This window comes from Sinohyriopsis cumingii, chromosome 8, assembly GCF_028554795.1.
Source record: "Sinohyriopsis cumingii isolate HCF-2022 chromosome 8, ASM2855479v2, whole genome shotgun sequence".
Taxonomy (NCBI): domain Eukaryota; kingdom Metazoa; phylum Mollusca; class Bivalvia; order Unionida; family Unionidae; genus Sinohyriopsis; species Sinohyriopsis cumingii.
Window position 1 is genome coordinate 20,691,784 of NC_142968.1, and position 22,196 is coordinate 20,713,979.

General features: G+C 34.9%; 1 protein-coding gene across 2 annotated transcripts; it reads right to left on the minus strand.

Annotated features, from left to right (window-relative positions):
* Positions 1-6,312: 6,312 nt before the first annotated feature.
* Positions 6,313-20,758, minus strand: LOC149793105 (uncharacterized). 2 transcript variants are annotated; one of them, XM_089967015.1, is made up of 3 exons: positions 20,666-20,758; positions 16,314-16,766; positions 6,313-8,510 (listed from the first exon to the last, which is right to left on the minus strand). In XM_089967015.1, exons 2-3 carry the CDS (start codon positions 16,762-16,764, stop codon positions 7,315-7,317), a joined length of 1,647 nt encoding a protein of 548 aa, XP_089823141.1. In that variant the 5' UTR covers positions 16,765-16,766; positions 20,666-20,758; the 3' UTR covers positions 6,313-7,314. The 2 variants fall into 2 exon arrangements, with proteins under 2 accessions (XP_089823141.1, XP_089823140.1); XM_089967014.1 differs by lacking the exon at positions 20,666-20,758 and adding an exon at positions 20,250-20,320.
* Between the last annotated feature and the right edge of the window lie 1,438 nt (positions 20,759-22,196).

Below are 22,196 nucleotides of genomic sequence, written 5' to 3' on the forward strand. Positions count from 1 at the left end.
CTCATTTAAGATGACCAGTAAATTTAATTTAAGATGACCAGTAAATTTTAATTTAAACTGAACAATAAAAATTTCATTTAAACTGGATACTAAAATAAGATTGTCTTTTATATTGTGTTATACCTAAAATCTAATTTTCCAGAGATATTCTATAATTCAGTAAGATATTATGAAATATGAATAGACTTACTGTACCTAACAATGTACATACATACCAAAATTCTAACTATAAAATTACTGTACTTAATAATGTACATACATACCAAAATTCTAACTATAAAATTACAATGTACATACATACCAAAATTCTAACTATAAAATTACAATGTAAATACATACCAAAATTCTAACTATAAAATTACTGTACTTAATAATATACATACATACCAAAATTCTAACTATAAAATTACTGTACTTAATACTGTACATACATACCAAAATTCTAACTATAAAATTACTGTACTTAATAATGTACATACATACCAAAATTCTAACCATAAAATTACAATGTAAATACATACCAAAATTCTATCTATAAAATTACTGTACTTAATAATGTAAATACATACCAAAATTCTAACCATAAAATTACTGTACTTAATAATGTACATACATACCGAAATTCTAACTTTAACTGTTTTGTCCAAAAAAAGGGGGTCTTACTATTTTTTTTCTTCAAAAAATGGGGTCTTATTGTTTTGTCCAAAATAAAGGAGTCTTACTCTTTTGTCCAAAAAAGGGGTCTTACTGTTTTGTCCAAAAAAGGAGTCTTACTGTTTTGTCCAAAATAAAGGAGTCTTACTCTTTTGTCCAAAAAAGGGGTCTTACTCTTTTGTCCAAAAAAGGGGTCTTACTGTTTTGTCCAAAAAAGGGGTCTTACTCTTTTGTCCAAAAAAGAGGTCTTACTCTTTTGTCCAAAAAAGGGGTCTTACTGTTTTGTCTAGAAAAGGAGTCTTACTCTTTTGTCCAAAAAAGGGGTCTTACGGTTTTGTCTAAAGAATGATTAATTGCTGAGCCTTTTAATTCAACATGTTTAAGGATGTTAACAACTGTAAAATCCACAAAAATTTGTACCCAATGAAAAATAATGAATTAACAATAACTGGCACAGAGTGGGTCAATAAATAATAATGTCAACTATTTAACTGATTGATGTTTGAATTATCACAGCTTTTATGTAGTGGTATTGTCACATTAAAAAAATATACGAACTGGAACAGAGCATTTGGTCAATACATACAAGTCCAGATCAGTTATGAAAGGATCAACACACTCAAAATAGCATGAGAAAATTCACACACAATAAATAAACTTGCTTTGAAATGCTTCCTATTATTATACAAGAAACTGTGAACAAAAAGGTTTTCAGAGCACGTATTTGTGCAGTTATGGTACTAAAAATTTGTTTCATCAGTGCAGAAAAATCAACTAAAAAAACTGGTGCAGAAAATTCATGCTTCATTGTGAAAAGAGCCTAAAACAATGAATTTAGAAATATTATTGATGGGTGCATCATAATAGGCCCCATTCACTGCTAAGTGTGGCTTTAAACAGAGGAACTTGCATTAGAAACGTTAGAGGGCATTCAAGGGGAATAACTCATCTGATGATGTAGAATGCAAAAAATCCAGCTCATACATACAGAAATAGGGTAATAATTTAATACTGAATTTATGAATGAGTTGAATAATATCCAGCTTTTGCAAGCCTTGATGAGCAAAAGCTGGACATTATTCAATAAGTTTCATAAATTTAATATTAAATCATTAACCATTTGAGATTCTTTTCATCACATAGTTTTAATTTCAGTGGAAACTATTTAGATAGAAAGAAGAATGAATAATTTCATTCACTCTGACAGACACTGTACCTTTCATTTGTTGTGCATAAAACAAAGTCCCAAACAAAGATGAACTAGTTAAAGTAAATTGTACATTTTTACAAACTATAAATCAAAGAGCAAGCGCCCTTCTCAATGATAAAAAACATTTTATAATGACAGAACCATTTTTTAAAACAATGACCAATGCATGTGATATCACATTGTTTTATATGGTATACAATAGGCATATAGTACATGTTTAAACCTAAGATGTCGATTTCACAACTAAACATTACATTGTTGAGATTTTCATGTGAAATGGGTTTACAGAATGCAGAAATTCCCATATTTACTGTAATGTATTTGTGACCGGATATTTCCAGTATTTGATTTGGAACAGCAGACTGTACATAAGATCTAAACAAATTTCTTTTTGAGCTGGATTTGCATCACTTCACATATTTACTGCATAGATATGCTGTGGTTGGATAGAGTTGACTCAGGAGACCATTTTACATCTACATTCTTCTGTGAACAGAGGTGATATTTTTATATTCTTAAGTTGAAACCACTCTTACATATAGGAAGGATGCTATGTTACAGATACACCCTCTACCCCACCCAACACACCAACCATCAAATGAGCAATACCCTTACTTTTACTTCTTGTTGTTGTTCCTGTCTTTCTTATGATGATATTGTTATACATGACATAACAAACCCCTGTGGGGGTAAATTGTCCATACTAAGACAGCTGAGATAATTTGTCCTCAATTTCCTTTCATGAGTCAAGCTAAACAAATGGCCACCAAAATGTTCATTGAAAACAAATTCCAGATGGTGAGGTTAAAAATATTTTCCCACGATCACAGCCAATCAGTAAAGAGAATACTACACAATCATTTCATGGGCTTATTTGGACCAATCAGAATCACATAAAGTGATATGTAACACGTTGTGAGAACAAAATAATGAGACTGCACATACTACAGAAAAACTAAACCGACTATGTGATAAAAAGTCTTATCAGTACAAAGTTGCAAACAATATTTAGGTTTAAATCCAACATTCCTGCATTAAGTATTGAGGAAAATAGTAAAAACAATCAGGAAGTGAGACAATATGGGCCACAACTCTTCCAAATGATAAAGTGGAAAATTGGAAATTTTATTTATTCATGGCCTCATCAATATAAAGATGAATGCCCAATTTATCTTAAATTCAACAATCATTGGTAACCATAGAAATCAAAAGTCAAAAGACAAGACAATCAATGTGTAATAACACATGCATGTGATGTTATGAATTGATGTGTAATAATACATGCATGTGATGTCATGAATTGATGTGTAATAACACATGCATGTGATGTCATAAATTGATGAAACTGAAACTAGTTCAAAGTCTTATCAATGTAAAGAAGCATGTAAATTTTCTTCCATTTAAATTTGTTTAAATATACTTTTTTATTGACCCAGATGCAAACAGAGATATCAGAGTAGTTACCCGTTTATAAAAACTTACTGGCCTAGATACAAATAGAGATGCCATGGTTTGGATTCTTGGCTCACCTGTTTACAAAATGTATTTCATTGTGAAAATAAAATCAATAATTGACAGGATCCAAAATTAGCATTACAAAAGTAAATAAAGATAAGGGATACATATCTAAATATGTTTTCCTTTTGTAGATGAGAGAGAAAGTATAATTATGTGTTTGGTGCAAAGTCATCAACTTACATCATAAAATTTCTATAGAAACATCTCACTGTACCAAATACATTTATGTTAAAGCATCCATTTGTTTGGAAATGTCCCCCCCCCCAATTAAAATGCTTATAATCTTTATTTTCCTGTTCAATGTAACATATATATGTAACACTTTGCAGGCATTAAAATAAAATGTGCCTATTTTATACACCAACGAATGCTTGTTTTTTAGATGAACACTTGTTCTTTAAGTGAATACGTGTTCTTTACATGATCATTTGTTCTTTAGTGAAACAGATGTTTGTATATCAGTACATTTTTATTAGTAATGAAGGACACAACGTCTACCCAGAACTATGTCACATTCCCCAAAAAGATGACTAAATCTGGTTGAAATCCACAATTCCTCAATCAAGTTCTGCCGCAGAAACAAAGTAAGGAGAACAGAAAATCATTGACAATAATTCCTCAGCTGTTCTGGAATTCTGGAAAATGAATATCAATATAAAGTCTCATCTACATGTAGCTGCATTACAAGTTTAGACAAAATCCAACAATTCTTGTTAAAGTCATGCTGTGGAAAACAAAGTCAAGATTACAGACTAAAAGGGACATAACTCTTGTACATTATGTTGTAGAATGCTCAAAATTTAATTTGTTGTTGTTGTTGTTGTAATGGGGTTTAACGCCATTTTTCAGCACAAGAGAGACTATACATGGCAGCCAATATTAATGATGGAGGAAGAACACAGGAAAACCAACCCACGAGAAGCCACCAGCAAGCTTTCTCACATACCCACATTAGCAGAGCCCAAGACTCGAACCCACACAGAGGTGAGATGGCAGTGATCCATAATGGTGAGCACTTTAGACCACTTGGCCACTCTTGGCCCCATTTAATTTGTTCATTTTATCATCAATTTATGTCTAGTTGGAATCCAACAAAGCTTGATAATGTTATACTACACAAACCTCACAGATGAATGGGTAATCAGGGGACACAACTCCTGTAAATAATGCTGTGGAACATTGAAAATGAAACTCATTGAGGGTTTTAACAATATAATGCATATATATCAAAGTTGAAATTCAACAATCTTTCCTAAAGTTGAACTGTGGAAACAACAGTTAGGATGAAAGGAAATCAAGTGCAGAACTCCATTAAGTTATAACATAGATCATTGGAAAGTGAACTCTGTTGAGGTCCCATCAATATGTAACTGCACTACCAAATTTGCTTGAAATGCAAAATGCCTAGTGAAGTTATCTTGCTGAAATTAAATTGTTTATCACCAGACAGCTGGATGGATGGATGTAATTACAGTAGGGATCCATGGACTTCATCATGTATGGACCCATTTGATGATGAGCAAAGTTCAGACCTAACTTTTAGCCTTGCCTTTGAAAAAACTCTAAAGAAGAGTATCCTAATTAAATCGATATTCAAAAGTAAAAAAATTAAATTCATTAAATTATTTTACTCACATTTCAGAGTTCAATTTCAACTGCACACTATAAAAAAGCATCAGATCAAAACTCTGCATATAAGATTACAGTGACCTAGTTCTAACAAGGAAAAAGCATTCGCAAAGAATCAGGAGCATGACAAGTTTTGTCTGAAGTGGTATAAAAGAACTCATTAAATTCCAAAAGAGGGAGCATGAGTAAATCTGCAGCAAAGACTCATTAGCCACAGGTTTTTCTTAAGTATTGCTATATCCCCCACACACACACCATATATGAATAAGTTTTCACACTCAGCCCAAGCCCTGCAACCAGGGATAGACTCAAATTACAAAACAACTGTGCATATCTGTAGACATCTCCCACTCACATAACCAAAGTCTGAAGTCTCCATCTCTAACAGTGATGAAGGAGTTGATAAAAATTACAAATGAATGCATACATGGGGTGGATAATACAATGAATGCATACATGGAGTAGATAACAAAATGATTGCATACATGGGGTGGATAACACAATGAATGCATACAAGGGGTGGATAACACAATGAATGCATAGAAGGGGTGGATAACACAATGAATGCATACATGGAGTAGATAACACAATGATTGCATACATGGGGTGGATAACACAATGAATGCATACAAGGGGTGGATAACACAATGAATGCATACATGGGCTGTATAAGACAATGAATGCATACACAGGCTGGATAACACAATGAATGCATACATTGGCTGGATAACATAGTGAATGCATACATGGGCTGGACAACACAAAGAATTCACACATGGGCTGGATAACACAATGCATGCACAGGATGGATAACATAATCTATACCTCTTTAAAAAAAAGCATTGGGATAATGATACAAACCACAACTCTGCCATTTAACACCATAGATAATAACAATGAATACTTAGTTACATTTGCCAACATATACCATAACAACATACACCAGTATTCCTCGTCTGAAAATTTGTTCTCACAGAAAGACACCAAATGAAAGAAAGACAGAGTCATAGTGAAATTTTATGTGCAATACAAAATTCCAAGATGAAAAAGAACACCTGCAGAATAGTGAAAAGAAATTAACACTCATTTATAATCAGGTGAGATATTAAAATTGTGTTGCTACAAAGCAAATTTGACTAAACTTGGATGTTTAGAAAATTTGCACAGACATGAAATGCTATGCTAACAGTAAAATATTTGATTCAAGGTCATTAACTCTTGCAAGCAATAATTTCTATGAAAGTGTTTTTAACAAAACACAACCAATAAAGAAATCAAAATAAATACTTTATTTTGCCTGGACTACAATGATAGAAAAAATTACTTTGTGAAAAGGAAGTTATAGCTGTTGTGGTAGATGGAACTGAGAAACAACTACGGGTAGAGAAAAAAAATATCTTTTATAAAGGTTTTGAGAAAATGTGAATTTTAAGCTTTTAAGAAATTTCTTGGAATCTGATTAAAAGGAAAGATTTACAGTGCAAACAATGTGTTAATGTGCTGACAGCAAAATTAAAGGTAGAAAACTGTTCTTTGATTTGTCAAATAAAGTGCAGGAATGATTAACTATGCCATTTTTTAGATCTCAAATTGTTTTTATACATACAGTTGTAAAAATCATACACATTTTTGTACTGAAATATTTAATAAAGAAATATTTTTCTTATTAAAAATTTAAAAAGTATTTAATAAATAACTATAAGACACATTAATCTAACCTTCTACACCATGACATGTTTCACAATCTTGCAAAGTCACAAACACAAGACAAATAAGTCATTGTGACCTCCTTTTCTCCCAGCTGAGTAGCACTCTCCAATATAAATATACACATCACATTTCATGATTGTGTATATGACAGTGTCTGAAAAACTGAGCTAGGTGTAAAAATATAAAGTACTGAAAATGAAATATAGACCACTTTGACATGGAGTCAATTATTTCAGATTTGCATTGTTACTCAAATTATTCCATAAATTAAGGAAGAAAATAGTTGAAATCCAACCTCAATAAAAAAAAATGAGGTGAAAATTTATTAAACATTTCTAATTTTCTATCTTGATTCTACTTGATTACAATAATACAAAGCATGATATCAGTTGTTGTCTTGACTTGACTCCAACAATAAAAAGTGTGATATTGGTTGTATTGAATCTTTTAAATTGCTCATCAAAGGAAAAGTTAATTGGTCCTTAAGTACAGATTCTTAATGAGGTTTTGAAAAGTAACTTGTTTCCATAAAACATTCAAAGGAACAGAAAAATTTGTCCCTTATGAAAAGGTGTTCTTTATGTATAAAATGCTTATGGTCCTTTATGAGGTTTTGCTTCGACTGGGAAAAACATTTTACTTAAATGCCCATTTCCAGACTCTTTGAGAGCAGCTATAAACTTTGATCTTGGCACTGGTTTTCTACACAAAAGGAAGAGCAATTCTCTATTTTGATCACGAGAAGTGTCCTTGCTATTGATTTTTTCTAGCTCGGGCAGTGTAATGACTTGCCATGATATCAAATGATCACACAGCTCAAGGGCAGACAAGTCCTTGACCAAATCAACAAAGTACCCATTAAAACTAGCTTCAAAACGAACTAAGTCTTCTGCTGGTATCAGGGAGTCTGGTTTTGACTCAGACTCTTTTGTGTCAGATTCTTTTCCAGTGACAAATGTGTAAGACAGTATGGATTCAATTCCTTCCGAATGAAGGTACTGTTTGTGTTGATGTTCTGGTATTAACTCCAAATATGGATTGTTGCTCTGTGTCACTGCAACTGGATTCAGGTACCCATCCGCATCAATATCAGAGTCATCTCCTGTGACAGATATGAAAGACTGTGCCGATTCATTTCTTTTTAGTGGAGAGCATTTGTCTTTTTGTTTTTGTATTTCTTTTCTTTTCTTTTTCTCTTCTGGTTTCAACTCCAAATATTCATCAGACCTCTCTGCCACTAACACTGGAGTAATGTATCCATCCCCAGCCCCATCTTGCATATCCATGGCTACAGCACAAACTTCTACCCGTCGCACGAGCACTCTATACAGCTCCAATCCTACCCATAATTCACTCTTCTGATCAGAAGATATATTTTTTTTGGTTCTTTCATTCAACTCATTGGCAAAGATAACAGAGTCCACAGTTCTCTCTATGGTCACCTGGCCCCTACAGTTTTGTCTTTCCAACACCTCAGAGCAGACCCACTGTGGTACAGAGTTGTTTGTGGCAGTGATAGTAAATAGGTTCTGATACTGTTGCTGCAACTGTTTTGGTTCTTTGTCGGTGATGTAGATTTTTAAACAAAATCGACTGGGCAGATCACCTTGACTGTCAATCAGTGGCTCACAGAGAAAACTCATCTTCTGACCAATGTTCAGAGATCTGCCTATGAAACATATGGCTGCTGGGTTTGAAGAAACTGTTCTTACCTTGTTCTTGCCATCAATGCAGAATTCTAGATTCATGCCTTTTACTTCAGATATAACTGGATTGTCATCTGCTTCAGCTTGAATGAAAACAAAAATGGAAACGAAAGTATTATTTTTAAACTAGGTACAGTAGCTGCTCACAGCGGAATTACTTCCAAATTCAGAAAAAATGACCAATTATCAACTAAAGGTCAAGTATGCATTTTACAGTGAACCTATCTGAGGCCACAATTTGTCCAGCTTGTCAATGTTTGCAGCATGCTGCAGTGCCAAATATCTGCCTGAAAAATGAAGTGCATACACCTTTTTCAGTCGGAATATATGGAAAAATTCCAAGAAGGAATTATTTAAAATCTAGAAGGAATAATCAGGTAAACATTTTATGATTTATTTATGTAATGTTTTTCAAAGGGAACATTTTGTCAATATTTTCATCAATTACAGCACCACGGCGAACAAACACTATTGATTAAAACCGACAACAGTAAATATCTGTGTGGTCAAACATTGCTGTCTTGTTTCTAGAATTAATCGTTACCTGGTACAGCCATTTGCAATCAACGAAACTAAGAATAGTACCTTTCTGCAACAGAAGTGTCAACTTGTGTCTCTCCCCAACACTAAAACTCCCAAGTGACCAGTCACATGACCTTTTACATGTCCATATAACTAGTCACATGACAGCATGACAAAGTTCTCAATTACTCTCATCAAAAACATGTTGCCTCTGTTTTAAGTTACACCAAATACAAAACATTGTTCTCTGACACAGGAAATCTGCATAATCAGCAATAACCTGACTTTAAAAAAAAATGTATAAAAATAAAACACTTCATATCATAACAGCAAATCTTTCATAAGTAAGTAACATATTTAGAGATCATAGAAAACATCTGAATTCAAATCAGTTATGATAAGAATGGGGACTTTGATCTGGTACCAGTACTAGGAGCAATGATTTGAACTGATACCAGCACTGAGATTAATGGGGACTTTGATCTGGTACCAGTACTAGAAGCAATGATTTGAACTGATACCAGCACTGAGATTAATGGGGACTTTGATCTGGTACCAGTACTAGAAGCAATGATTTGAACTGATACCAGCACTGAGATTAATGGGGACTTTGAACTGGTACCAGTACTAGAAGCAATGATTTGAACTGATACCAGCATTGAGATTAATGGGGACTTTGATCTGGTACCAGTACTAGAAGCAATGATTTGAACTGATACCAGCACTGAGATTAATGGGGACTTTGAACTGGTACCAGTACTAGAAGCAATGATTTGAACTGATACCAGCATTGAGATTAATGGGGACTTTGATCTGGTACCAGTACTAGAAGCAATGATTTGAACTGATACCAGCACTGAAATTAATGGGGACTTTGATCTGGTACAAGTACTAGAAGCCATGATTTGAACTGATACCAGCAATGAGATTAATGGGGACTTTGAATTGGCACCAGTACTAGGAGCAATAATTTGAACTGACACCAGCACTGAGTTTAATGGGGACTTTGAACTGATGTCAGTAATAGGAGTGACAGTTCACAGAATGATGATAAGAATGGGAAGTTTGATCCTAGTACAATGAATGATCATGACTTTGATCTGACAACTGCACAAGGAGTGTTAGGGATTTTTATCTGATATCAGAACAGGGAGTGATCAAATGAATGATAATAAGAATGGGGACATTGATCTGATACCAACAATGGAAGTGACGGGTACTTTGATCTGATACCAATACCAGGAGTAATGGGGACTTTGATCTTGTACCTATACCAGGAGTAATTATGATTCTGAAATAAGCAAGTAATAAGTAAATAATTAACTAATAGGCTGTGCCCCAGGACATACAAAGGGTTTCATAAACTGACTACATACAAAGGGCCTTATAAATCTGACCTACAACAGGACTCAAAAACTTTACCTATATACAAAGGGCCATATGGCCCCTTTTTGCACAGAAAGCTGGAGAGTAAATTAAGATTATATCGTATAAGCAGAAATTTTAAGCAATCTTAAATATATTAAACAGAAAATACCTTCATAATATCCTTTCAGGCCTAAATGATAACAGTAGTCCCTGCACAAGTTTCCTACCTTATAATATTCTTTCAGGCCTAAATGTTAACAGTGGTCCCTACACAGGTTTGCTACCTTCATATCCTTTCAGGCCTAAATGATAACAGTACTCCCTACACGTTTCCTACCTTCATAATATCCTTTCAGGCCTAAATAATAACAATACTCCCTACACAGGTTTCCTACTTTCATAATATCCTTTCAGGCCTAAATAATAACAATACTCTCTACACATGTTTCCTACCTTTATAATATTCTTTCAGGCCTAAATGTTAACAGTAGTCCCTACACAGGTTTCCTACCTTCATAATATCTTTTCAGGCCCAACTGATAACAGTAGTCCCTACACATGTTTCCTACTTTCATAATATCCTTTCAGGCCTAAATGATAACAGTAGTCCCTACACAGGTTTCCTACCTTCAAAATATCCTTTCAGGCCCAAGTGATAACAGTAGTCCCTACACAGGTTTCCTACCTTCAAAATATCCTTTCAGGCCCAAGTGATAACAGTAGTCCCTACACATGTTTCCTACCTTCATAATATCCTTTCAGGCCCAAGTGATAACAGTAGTCCCTACACAGGTTTCCTACCTTCATAATATCCTTTCAGGCCTAAATGATAACAGTAGTCCCTACACATGTTTCCTACCTTCATAATATTCTTTCATGCCCAAGTGATAACAGTAGTCCCTACAAATGTTTACTACTTTCATAATATCCTTCCAGGCCTAAAAAATAACAATAGTCCCTACACATGTATCTTACCTTCATAATATCCTTTCAGGCCTAAAAAATAACAATAGTCCCTACACATGTATCCTACCTTCATAATATCCTTTCAGGCCTAAAAAATAACAGTAGTCCCTACTCATGTATCCTACCTTCATAATATCCTTTCGGGCCTAAAAAAATAACAGTAGTCTCTACACATGTATCCTACCTTCATAATATTCTTTCATGCCCAGGTGATAAATAACAGTAGTCCCTACACACGTTTTCTACCTTCATAACATCCTTTCAGGCCTAAATATTAACAGTAGTTTCTACACGTTTCCTACCTTCATAATATCCTTTCAGGCCTAAATGTTAACAGTAGTCCCTACACATGTTTCCTACCTTCATAATATCCTTTCAGGCCTAAATGTTAACAGTAGTCCCTACACATGTTTCCTACCTTCATAATATCCTTTCAGGCCTAAATGTTAACAGTAGTCCCTACACATGTTTCCTACCTTCATAATATCCTTTCAGGCCCAAAAAATAACAGTAGTGTCTACACATGCATGGGGACGTCCATTAATTATGTCAACAATTTTTAGGCAAATTTTTACCCACCCACCCTTGTCAACAACTGTCAAACTTTCAGTGACCCCCTTAATAAAATTTTACCCCCCTACAAACTAATAATATTTTATATGGCAAAAAATATGCTAAAAATAGAATTATGGAAATTAAAAGGTCTACAAATAAATTTTAATACATTTTTTTTATTTGTTTAACAGATTTCAAATTGACTATAACACTTTGAATTCATGAAAAAATTGAGAGTTTATATTCTAGCTTCTATCATCTTCCCATAGGGAAGCCAAATGTTCCTCAATTGTTATAATGGGCATAGTGGCTGATTTTTTGTAAAAAATAACATTGTTGACGTCAATTTATCTTGAACTCCCCCCTCCCCCCATGTCAACAACTGTCAAACTTCTTCAAACCCCCTCCCCCCATTTTGTTGACATAATTAATGGATGACCCATATCCTATCTTCATAATATCCTTTCAGGCCTAAACATAACAGTAGTCCCTACACATGTATCCTGCCTTCATAATATCCTTTCATGACCAAGTGATAACAGTAGTCCTTACACATGCTTCCTACCTTCATAATATCCTTTCATGCCTAAATGATAACTGTAATCCCTACACATGTTTCCTACCTTCATAATATCCTTTCAGGCCTAAAAAATAACAGTAGTCTCTACACAGGTTTCCTACCTTCATAATATCCTTTCAGGCCTAAATATTAACAGTAATCCCTACACATGTTTCCTACCTTCATAATATCATTTCAGGCCTAAAAAATAACAGTAGTCTCTACACAGGTTTCCTACCTTCATAATATCCTTTCAGGCCTAAATATTAACAGTAATCCCTACACATGTTTCCTACCTTCATAATATCCTTTCAGGCCTAAAAAATAACAGTAGTCTCTACACAGGTTTCCTACCTTTATAATATCCTTTCAGGCCTAAATGATAACAGTAGTCCCTACTCATGTTTTCTACCTTTTTAAAATCCTTTCAGGCCTAAAAAACCCAACAGTAGTCACTATACATGTTTCCTACCTGCATAATATCCTTTCAGGCCTAAATGATAACTGTTACAGTAGTCCCTACACATGTTTCATAACTGCATAATATCCTTTCAGGCCTAAATGATAACAGTAGTCCCTACCATTTCCTACCTTCATAATATCCTTTCAGGCCTAAATGATAACAGTAGTCCCTATACAGGTTTCCTACCTTTATAATATCCTTTCAGGCCTAAATGATGACAGTAGTCCCTACACAGGTTTCCTACCTTCATAATATCCTTTCAGGCCTAAATGATGACAGTAGTCCCTACACAGGTTTCCTACCTTCATAATATCCTTTCAGGCCTAAATGATGACAGTAGTCCCTACACAGGTTTCCTACCTTCATAATATCCTTTCAGGCCTAAATGATGACAGTAGTCCCTACACAGGTTTCCTACCTTCATAATATCCTTTCAGGCCTAAATGATGACAGTAGTCCCTACACAGGTTTCCTACCTTCATAATATCCTTTCAGGCCTAAATGATGACAGTAGTCCCTACACAGGTTTCCTACCTTCATAATATCCTTTCAGGCCTAAATGATAACAGTAGTCCCTACACAGGTTTCCTACCTTCATAATATCCTTTCAGGCCTAAATGATGACAGTAGTCCCTACACAGGTTTCCTACCTTCATAATATCCTTTCAGGCCTAAATGATAACAGTAGTCCCTATACACCTTTCCTACCTTCATAATATCCTTTCAGGCCTAAATGATGACAGTAGTCCCTACACAGGTTTCCTACCTTCATAATATCCTTTCAGGCCTAAATGATAACAGTAGTCCCTATACACCTTTCCTACCTTCATAATATCCTTTCAGGCCTAAATGATGACAGTAGTCCCTACACAGGTTTCCTACCTTCATAATATCCTTTCAGGCCTAAATGATGACAGTAGTCCCTACACAGGTTTCCTACCTTCATAATATCCTTTCAGGCCTAAATGATAACAGTAGTCCCTATACACCTTTCCTACCTTCATAATATCCTTTCAGGCCTAAATGATGACAGTAGTCCCTACACAGGTTTCCTACCTTCATAATATCCTTTCAGGCCTAAATGATGACAGTAGTCCCTACACAGGTTTCCTACCTTCATAATATCCTTTCAGGCCTAAATGATGACAGTAGTCCCTACACATGTTTCCTACCTTCATAATATCCTTTCAGGCCTAAATGATGACAGTAGTCCCTACACAGGTTTCCTACCTTCATAATATCCTTTCAGGCCTAAATGATGACAGTAGTCCCTACACAGGTTTCCTACCTTCATAATATCCTTTCAGGCCTAAATGATAACAGTAGTCCCTATACACCTTTCCTACCTTCATAATATCCTTTCAGGCCTAAATGATGACAGTAGTCCCTACACAGGTTTCCTACCTTCATAATATCCTTTCAGGCCTAAATGATGACAGTAGTCCCTACACAGGTTTCCTACCTTCATAATATCCTTTCAGGCCTAAATGATAACAGTAGTCCCTATACACCTTTCCTACCTTCATAATATCCTTTCAGGCCTAAATGATGACAGTAGTCCCTACACAGGTTTCCTACCTTCATAATATCCTTTCAGGCCTAAATGATGACAGTAGTCCCTACACAGGTTTCCTACCTTCATAATATCCTTTCAGGCCTAAATGATGACAGTAGTCCCTACACAGGTTTCCTACCTTCATAATATCCTTTCAGGCCTAAATGATGACAGTAGTCCCTACACAGGTTTCCTACCTTCATAATATCCTTTCAGGCCTAAATGATGACAGTAGTCCCTACACAGGTTTCCTACCTTCATAATATCCTTTCAGGCCTAAATGATGACAGTAGTCCCTACACAGGTTTCCTACCTTCATAATATCCTTTCAGGCCTAAATGATAACAGTAGTCCCTATACACCTTTCCTACCTTCATAATATCCTTTCAGGCCTAAATGATGACAGTAGTCCCTACACAGGTTTCCTACCTTCATAATATCCTTTCAGGCCTAAATGATGACAGTAGTCCCTACACAGGTTTCCTACCTTCATAATATCCTTTCAGGCCTAAATGATAACAGTAGTCCCTATACACCTTTCCTACCTTCATAATATCCTTTCAGGCCTAAATGATGACAGTAGTCCCTACACAGGTTTCCTACCTTCATAATATCCTTTCAGGCCTAAATGATGACAGTAGTCCCTACACAGGTTTCCTACCTTCATAATATCCTTTCAGGCCTAAATGATGACAGTAGTCCCTACACAGGTTTCCTACCTTCATAATATCCTTTCAGGCCTAAATGATGACAGTAGTCCCTACACAGGTTTCCTACCTTCATAATATCCTTTCAGGCCTAAATGATGACAGTAGTCCCTACACAGGTTTCCTACCTTCATAATATCCTTTCAGGCCTAAATGATGACAGTAGTCCCTACACAGGTTTCCTACCTTCATAATATCCTTTCAGGCCTAAATGATAACAGTAGTCCCTATACACCTTTCCTACCTTCATAATATCCTTTCAGGCCTAAATGATGACAGTAGTCCCTACACAGGTTTCCTACCTTCATAATATCCTTTCAGGCCTAAATGATGACAGTAGTCCCTACACAGGTTTCCTACCTTCATAATATCCTTTCAGGCCTAAATGATAACAGTAGTCCCTATACACCTTTCCTACCTTCATAATATCCTTTCAGGCCCAAGTGATAATAGTGGTCCGTACACACGTTTCCTACCTTCTTAACATCCTAAACTGAACTTGACCCATAGGTTACCTAGGTACAAAATTAGGGGAAACAAAAATTACCCTACCATCAACTATTTAGTAAAAATCGCCACGACTGCAACGAGATGTTATTCCATCTGGTAACAATCAATATCATGTGCATCAAACAATTTATTTCCATTTTATTTATTCATTTATTTATTTATTCATTATTTTTGGGGAAAAAAAATAGCAAAAGCTCTGAACTTCCAAGGTGATATATTTTATTTAGTTTGAAGTGGTATATTTTATTTAGTTTAATGTTTTGCTTGCTGCTTAATCGCACATCAACACAAGTAGGTTATTCAGTGTACATATAAAGGAATTAGTTCAAGATGACTTGCTCAAAGACACACTAGACAGTTAAATCAATCTTATCTTGGCAGGATTCAAACCCACACCCTTTGGGTCACAAGTCTAGGACTCTAACCACTGAGCAAATGTGGCTCTTGTATTCATTAGACTAATTTAGCCGCTTATTGATGACATGCAATGTACATCAGGCCAATTCTACATTCAGGTGGTTCTAACATTTTATATTTCGTCAGATTAATTCTACAAAATTTAAACAAATTCACATACTTTTTTAAGGATCACACCGATTTGTTAAAAATTCAAGGAGTTTTTAAGTCAATCCTACAAGTTCCAGTATTTTTTGAGGTAGTACAAAACATGTTTATAGATACCTTCTCTGTCATGTCTCAGTTTCAGTGTAATATCTCCAAACTTGACATGGACGGCAAGCCAGACTTTTGTTCCAGGAATGATAGTCTGTTTGTAATTTTTACCACTGTAATTAGTCACAATCCTCTCCCCTCCTGGTTCTATGGTAAATCTAATACTGCATTTACGCTTGTGGACCTTCACTTCGTTGATCTGTGAGTATTCTTGGATATCCTGGGGCCTAGAAAGCAGTCTATCTTTTAGTACCTTGGGATCTCTTTGAATGATTCCAAGGCCAATGTGCCCACTTCCGTCTATTTCTAAAATGACTGGCACACCAACACTAAGTGGGTCTTTACTAAAAGCAATTGCCCAGTTGGCCACTGGGTTCCAGGTTGCTGTTTTGTCAGATACCAGAACATTGTCTCCTTTTATCACATGAAAACCAACCAAGTTGACAGTAGCCCCAGCCATGCCTGAAAATACATTTCATAATTGCTATAGCTCAATGCATTTAAAAAATCTCCAGTCATGTGATGATGGGAATTCATGAACGCTGAGGTGTTGACCAATTGTAACTCAATTTGAATTTAAAATTCTACCTTTGATCTGCAGCCAATTTATATTAATAATATTATTATATACTTATACAAATTTAAAATGATTAATGTTATTTTTATATATTTATACAAATTTAAAATGATTAATGTTATTTTTATATATTTATACAAATTTGAAATGAATAATGTTTTTTTTATATATTTATACAAATTTAAAATGATTAATGTTATTTTTATATATTTATACAAATTTAAAATGATTAATGTTATTTTTATATATGTATACAAATTTAAAATGCAAATGTATCAATACTTTCTCATTATAAGAAACAACTGTACTGTTAAATTCAACAGTTCTCATGTCAGTATTTTTAGAGCTGTTAAAGTGAGCATTAAATTATCATCAATAATCAGTTTGTCCCATGTGACTAATTAATACAAATCATTAATAACAACAACTGATTAAAACTAATGATTAATAACAATAACTGACTAATAATAATAACTAATTAATAACAATAACTGACTAATAATAATAACTAATTAATAACAATAACTGACTAATAATAATAACTAATTATTAACAGCAACTGACTTATAATAATACTCATTAATAACAATGACTGACTAATAATAGTAACTAATTAATAACAATAACTGACTAATAATAATAACTAATTAATAACAATAACTGACTAATAATAACTAATTAATAACAATAACTGACTAATAATAATAAGTACCTATTAAAAGCAACTGACTTATAATAATAAATAATTAATAACAATAAATGATTAATAACAAAGACTCACAACAATAACTGATTAATAACAATAATTGATCAATAACAACAATTTATTAATAACAATGATTAAAAGCAATGCTGATTAATAAAACATTTTTGAAAAAAAATCCCAACCTCTTATGCAACACTAGATTATTACCTTAATTTCCTAACAGCAGCGTAACTATAACAGGCAAACAACAATAGCATACCTATAACTGGCAAACAACAATATATACAATATTCAGATATATATGTAATATTTTTCCTTATAAATTATAATAAAATATGTGCACAGGCATCATACCAGCCAAGTCATACCAAAGACTTATAAAAATAGTACTAACAGCTGCCTCGCTTGGTGCTCAGCATTTAAAGATGTTAGTGTTAGGACTGGTCAACCTGGTGTGAGGATAATGTGACTGGTTGTGACATCATGCTACATCTCTGCAGCATGATGCCCCAGTGCTAGACATCACTATAAACTGCCACAATGCAGACATCATAGTGATGTGACTGAAATTTTCTTTAAAGCTACATTAAAAATCCAAATCACACACACACACACACACACACACAAAGGCATCATAAATCACATTGTGTACAGGCATCATAAATTACATATTGTGTGCTGGCATCATAAATCACATACTTTGTGCAAGCATCATAAATCATATATTGTGTACAGGCATCATAAATGACATATTGCCACAGACAGTTTCTGACATGAGAACTGGTTCACCTCAACCTAACATGAAGTTGGACAGATCATATTGTGTGCCTCACATAAAACAGATAAGATCTGGACAATTTTGTTTGTAATATGCATGGACAAAGGCCAGATTAATAATCAAATATAAGGAAATGAGGATATCAAACATTTTATTTAAACATCCTGTGAAGTTTGTTTAGGCAAGACAGTTTTTGACTTGAGAACTGGTTTACCTCAACCTAACAAGAAGAATATTGCTTGACAAGGTCTATCCTCAGCTTACTTCACAACACCACTATAGTAATTAAGTTCAGCAACAAGAACAGTGATGGTCCAGAAACAGTCTGGTAATGAAAAGACAGTTTAACTACAGCAGGTTTTGGGAACTTCCTCACAAAAGCACAAGAATAGCTGCATTCTTTAAGGATTTTAAGATATTTATCCAAAGTTGGAATGGTATTATGTGGAAAATGGACAAATAGCTTACCATAAGTTTTAACCAATCTTTGAAAATCTTGTATGCATTCTTCTTAAAACTACCTCAGACCACTCAAGTGGCCTAATTGGTTAGAGCACTGCCTCAGATGCAGGACATCACTGGTTTCAACCCTGGCAGTGTCATACCAAAGACTTGTGAAAATAATACTAGCAGCTGCCTCACCTGCAACATTCCCTCTAAGCGAATGGTAGATGTGTATGCTATGCGTGCTGCATTGTGCAAGCATTAAGGTGACTTGAGTGGAGAACAATTCAGCTGCATTGTGCAAGCATTAAGGTGACTTGAGTGGAGAACAATTCAGCTGTGCGGGGATCTCTGAGCAGCTGTGTGACCATGCCCACATGCAGCTTAGAGGGAACATTGCTCACCTGGCACTCATAATTAACAGGTTAGTGCTAGGACTGGTCAACATGGTATCAGGATAATGTGACTGGGTGGGACATGATGCTAAATGTCTCTGGCATGATGCCCCAGTGCTAGAAATAACTATAAACAGTTCCTTGTAACATTCACAGAATGCCTCCATATATCTGCACTACAGGAAGTTACAAAGGAAGTTACATATGTGTACAAGAAACTCTTTAAACAACTAAAAGCCATTTTTTTTCAAATTTAAAAGCTGAATTAAAGCCTGGCCATAGTATCTATATTTACAAGAGTTGACAATGCCTTGGTAGAACAAAGGACTGTAACAGCATATTCCACAATCTAATTGCATGTGTGTGTATGTGTGTGTGATTTGCATTTTTAACATTAAATAAGCTTTAAAAAAATTCAGTCATATCATTACGATATCAGCTGCAGTGTGACAGTTTATAGTGACATCTAGCACATCATGCCACATATGTAGCATGATGTCCCACCTAGTCACAGTATGTGGACACCAGGCTGATCAATCCTAATAGTAACACTAACCTCTTAATGTTGAGCACCAAGCGAGACAGATGCAAAGTACCATTTTTATAAGTCTTTGATAATGACTCAGCCAGGGTTCGAACCCACAACCTCCCGCATCCAAGGCAGATGCACTAACCACTAGGCCACAGGAGCAGCATAATCTAATTGCACATGGGAATAAAGAAGAATGGTATGCTTGGAGTCTGGCACGTGGATGTAGGAACACATTGTGTTTGGAACAGATTCTTTGTTTTATGTTTCTTGCAATGAGAAAGTATTGAGAGTTTAGTTTTTCAATCTGTACAACTATATAAAAATAAATACAAGTATTTATTTTATTATAAGTGAACAATTTTATCCTTTTAGATTGGGCACCAAAATCTGTTCCAAAGTCAAAATTGGGGAAAATATTAGAAAAGCTTTAGGAATACTGATTTAAATTTACGTAATTTTTCCAACAAACTTCATTTTTCTATATGCTATGGATGTTATTGCATATTTACTTACAGGGGAATATGTGTAATGGTGTCACAGAGGAAACAAGTACTTCCATGAAGTGTGTCAAAATGGGTGATGATATACACGAACTTTCCGACAAATGATCGTCTGGTTGAAAGCATGCGCATGCCAAAAAGTGTATGATGGCATATATACCGTCATTTGTTAAATAAACTTTGCTAAAATAACGACTATTTCTAAAGTAATGATAGATATCACTATGAAAAAAGTATATTTCTGAAATGTGTTCACGTGCGTCAAAACGGAGGTGTCCAGCATACACACCGCAAGTACTATTTCTCCCCTTTTCCAACTTCCTGGTTCAATAAAAATTCGTCTCTTCCTAAGTTGTCAGCTTCAATCTTTTAATCTTAACCAGTTGTAATAAAAGTAATGTAATGGGTCCAAAATATATACATTTTTACCTGTTCAATCTCAATAGTAGTCTAAATTTAATGAATTTTCAATGATGGTATTGTCACTCCATGCAGTTCTATATATAGCAACTCTAATCGTGTCGTTTACACTTGGAATTCCCCCGAACATAATTCGACTAGACAGGTTCGGTAATTTTAAATACCGACACAGCCTAAAAAGGGCGAAACGATAATATTTTATAACACTGTCGTACAACGTTATCCCTCCACTCATAAATTTTAAAAAAATGATTTTTTTAAAAAGTCAAGAAAGAAAAATAAAAGAAATTGAAAAGATAAAAGGGTATTTTTTTCTGTTTTGATGTGCTCAGCTATTGTTTGTTATCTCCCTTACAGAGACACCCTTAAGTTATTGGATGCGGCGAATATACTGGTCTTACTGTTAAACGCGTCCAATTGTTTTGAGAGAGAGTATGAAATTATTAATACTGGAGCAGCTCCATGAACGTTTTGGAGGTAAACAAAATTTCTAACGACTTTTTTAAAAGTAAAAACATTATTGGAGCGTACAACTGTGTTCTTACCCCTGCTAAATAAGGACCACACCTAAATACCCGGATGGAGAATATATAATTTTTTTGTATTATTATTCAAAACGCGTTTTCAATGTCTGCATTGTTTTCAAAGAGGAACATCTAGACAACTCAGTTCACACAAGCAAGCAAGAGTCGACTGAAATCATGATCAAGTCTCCTATATTCTCTATGGCAATATTGATTGCTCCTATTTTATCTGGGTGAGGTTTCAACTGGCCTAGTCCACTTACAAGATGTCCCAAGCATTCTAGGCTAAAATACCCTATACTACATTTGGTGGGCCTAGCTGTAAGATTTGCAGTGTGAAATATATCGAACAGATCCCTTAATACCATAACATGTTCATCCCAGGTATATGTATAAATAAAGAGATCATCTACAAAGCTGTCTACGTTTTCCATACCGTTTAAAAGTTTACGCATGAGACGAACGCACGACGCACCGGCGTTGACTAAAGGCATGACTTTAAATTGATCAAGACCTTTTGGGAGTCGCGAATGCCGTTAACTCGCGAGCATTATCAGCGATTGGTATCTGCCAATATCCCTTGGTAAGGTCTAACTTGGAAATGTATTTGTGACCTGCCAACTTTGAAAATAAACTTTCTATGTATGGTATTGGTTCTACGTCGAACACATTGATTTTGTTTAGTTGCCGAAAGTCAATGCAAAAATGGTTTGTCCCGTCTTTTTTTCTAACACAACGGGGGACGAGTACGGGGAACTGGAATGTTCGATCACTTCCTGATCTAACATTTTCCCCAATTCTTCGTTGATTGTCTCCCGCGCATTAAAGGGTATTGGATATTCTTTAATCCTGATCGACTCGGAGGTATTCAACTTGATCTCGTGTTGAATCAATCCAGTACGGCCCGGTTTGTCCGTAAACACGTCAGGGTATTGGGACAACACCTCCAAGATCTGCGTACCCTGACGCTCGGATAAATCCGGGCTACATTGATCTGGTCAGTACCATCTTTCCTT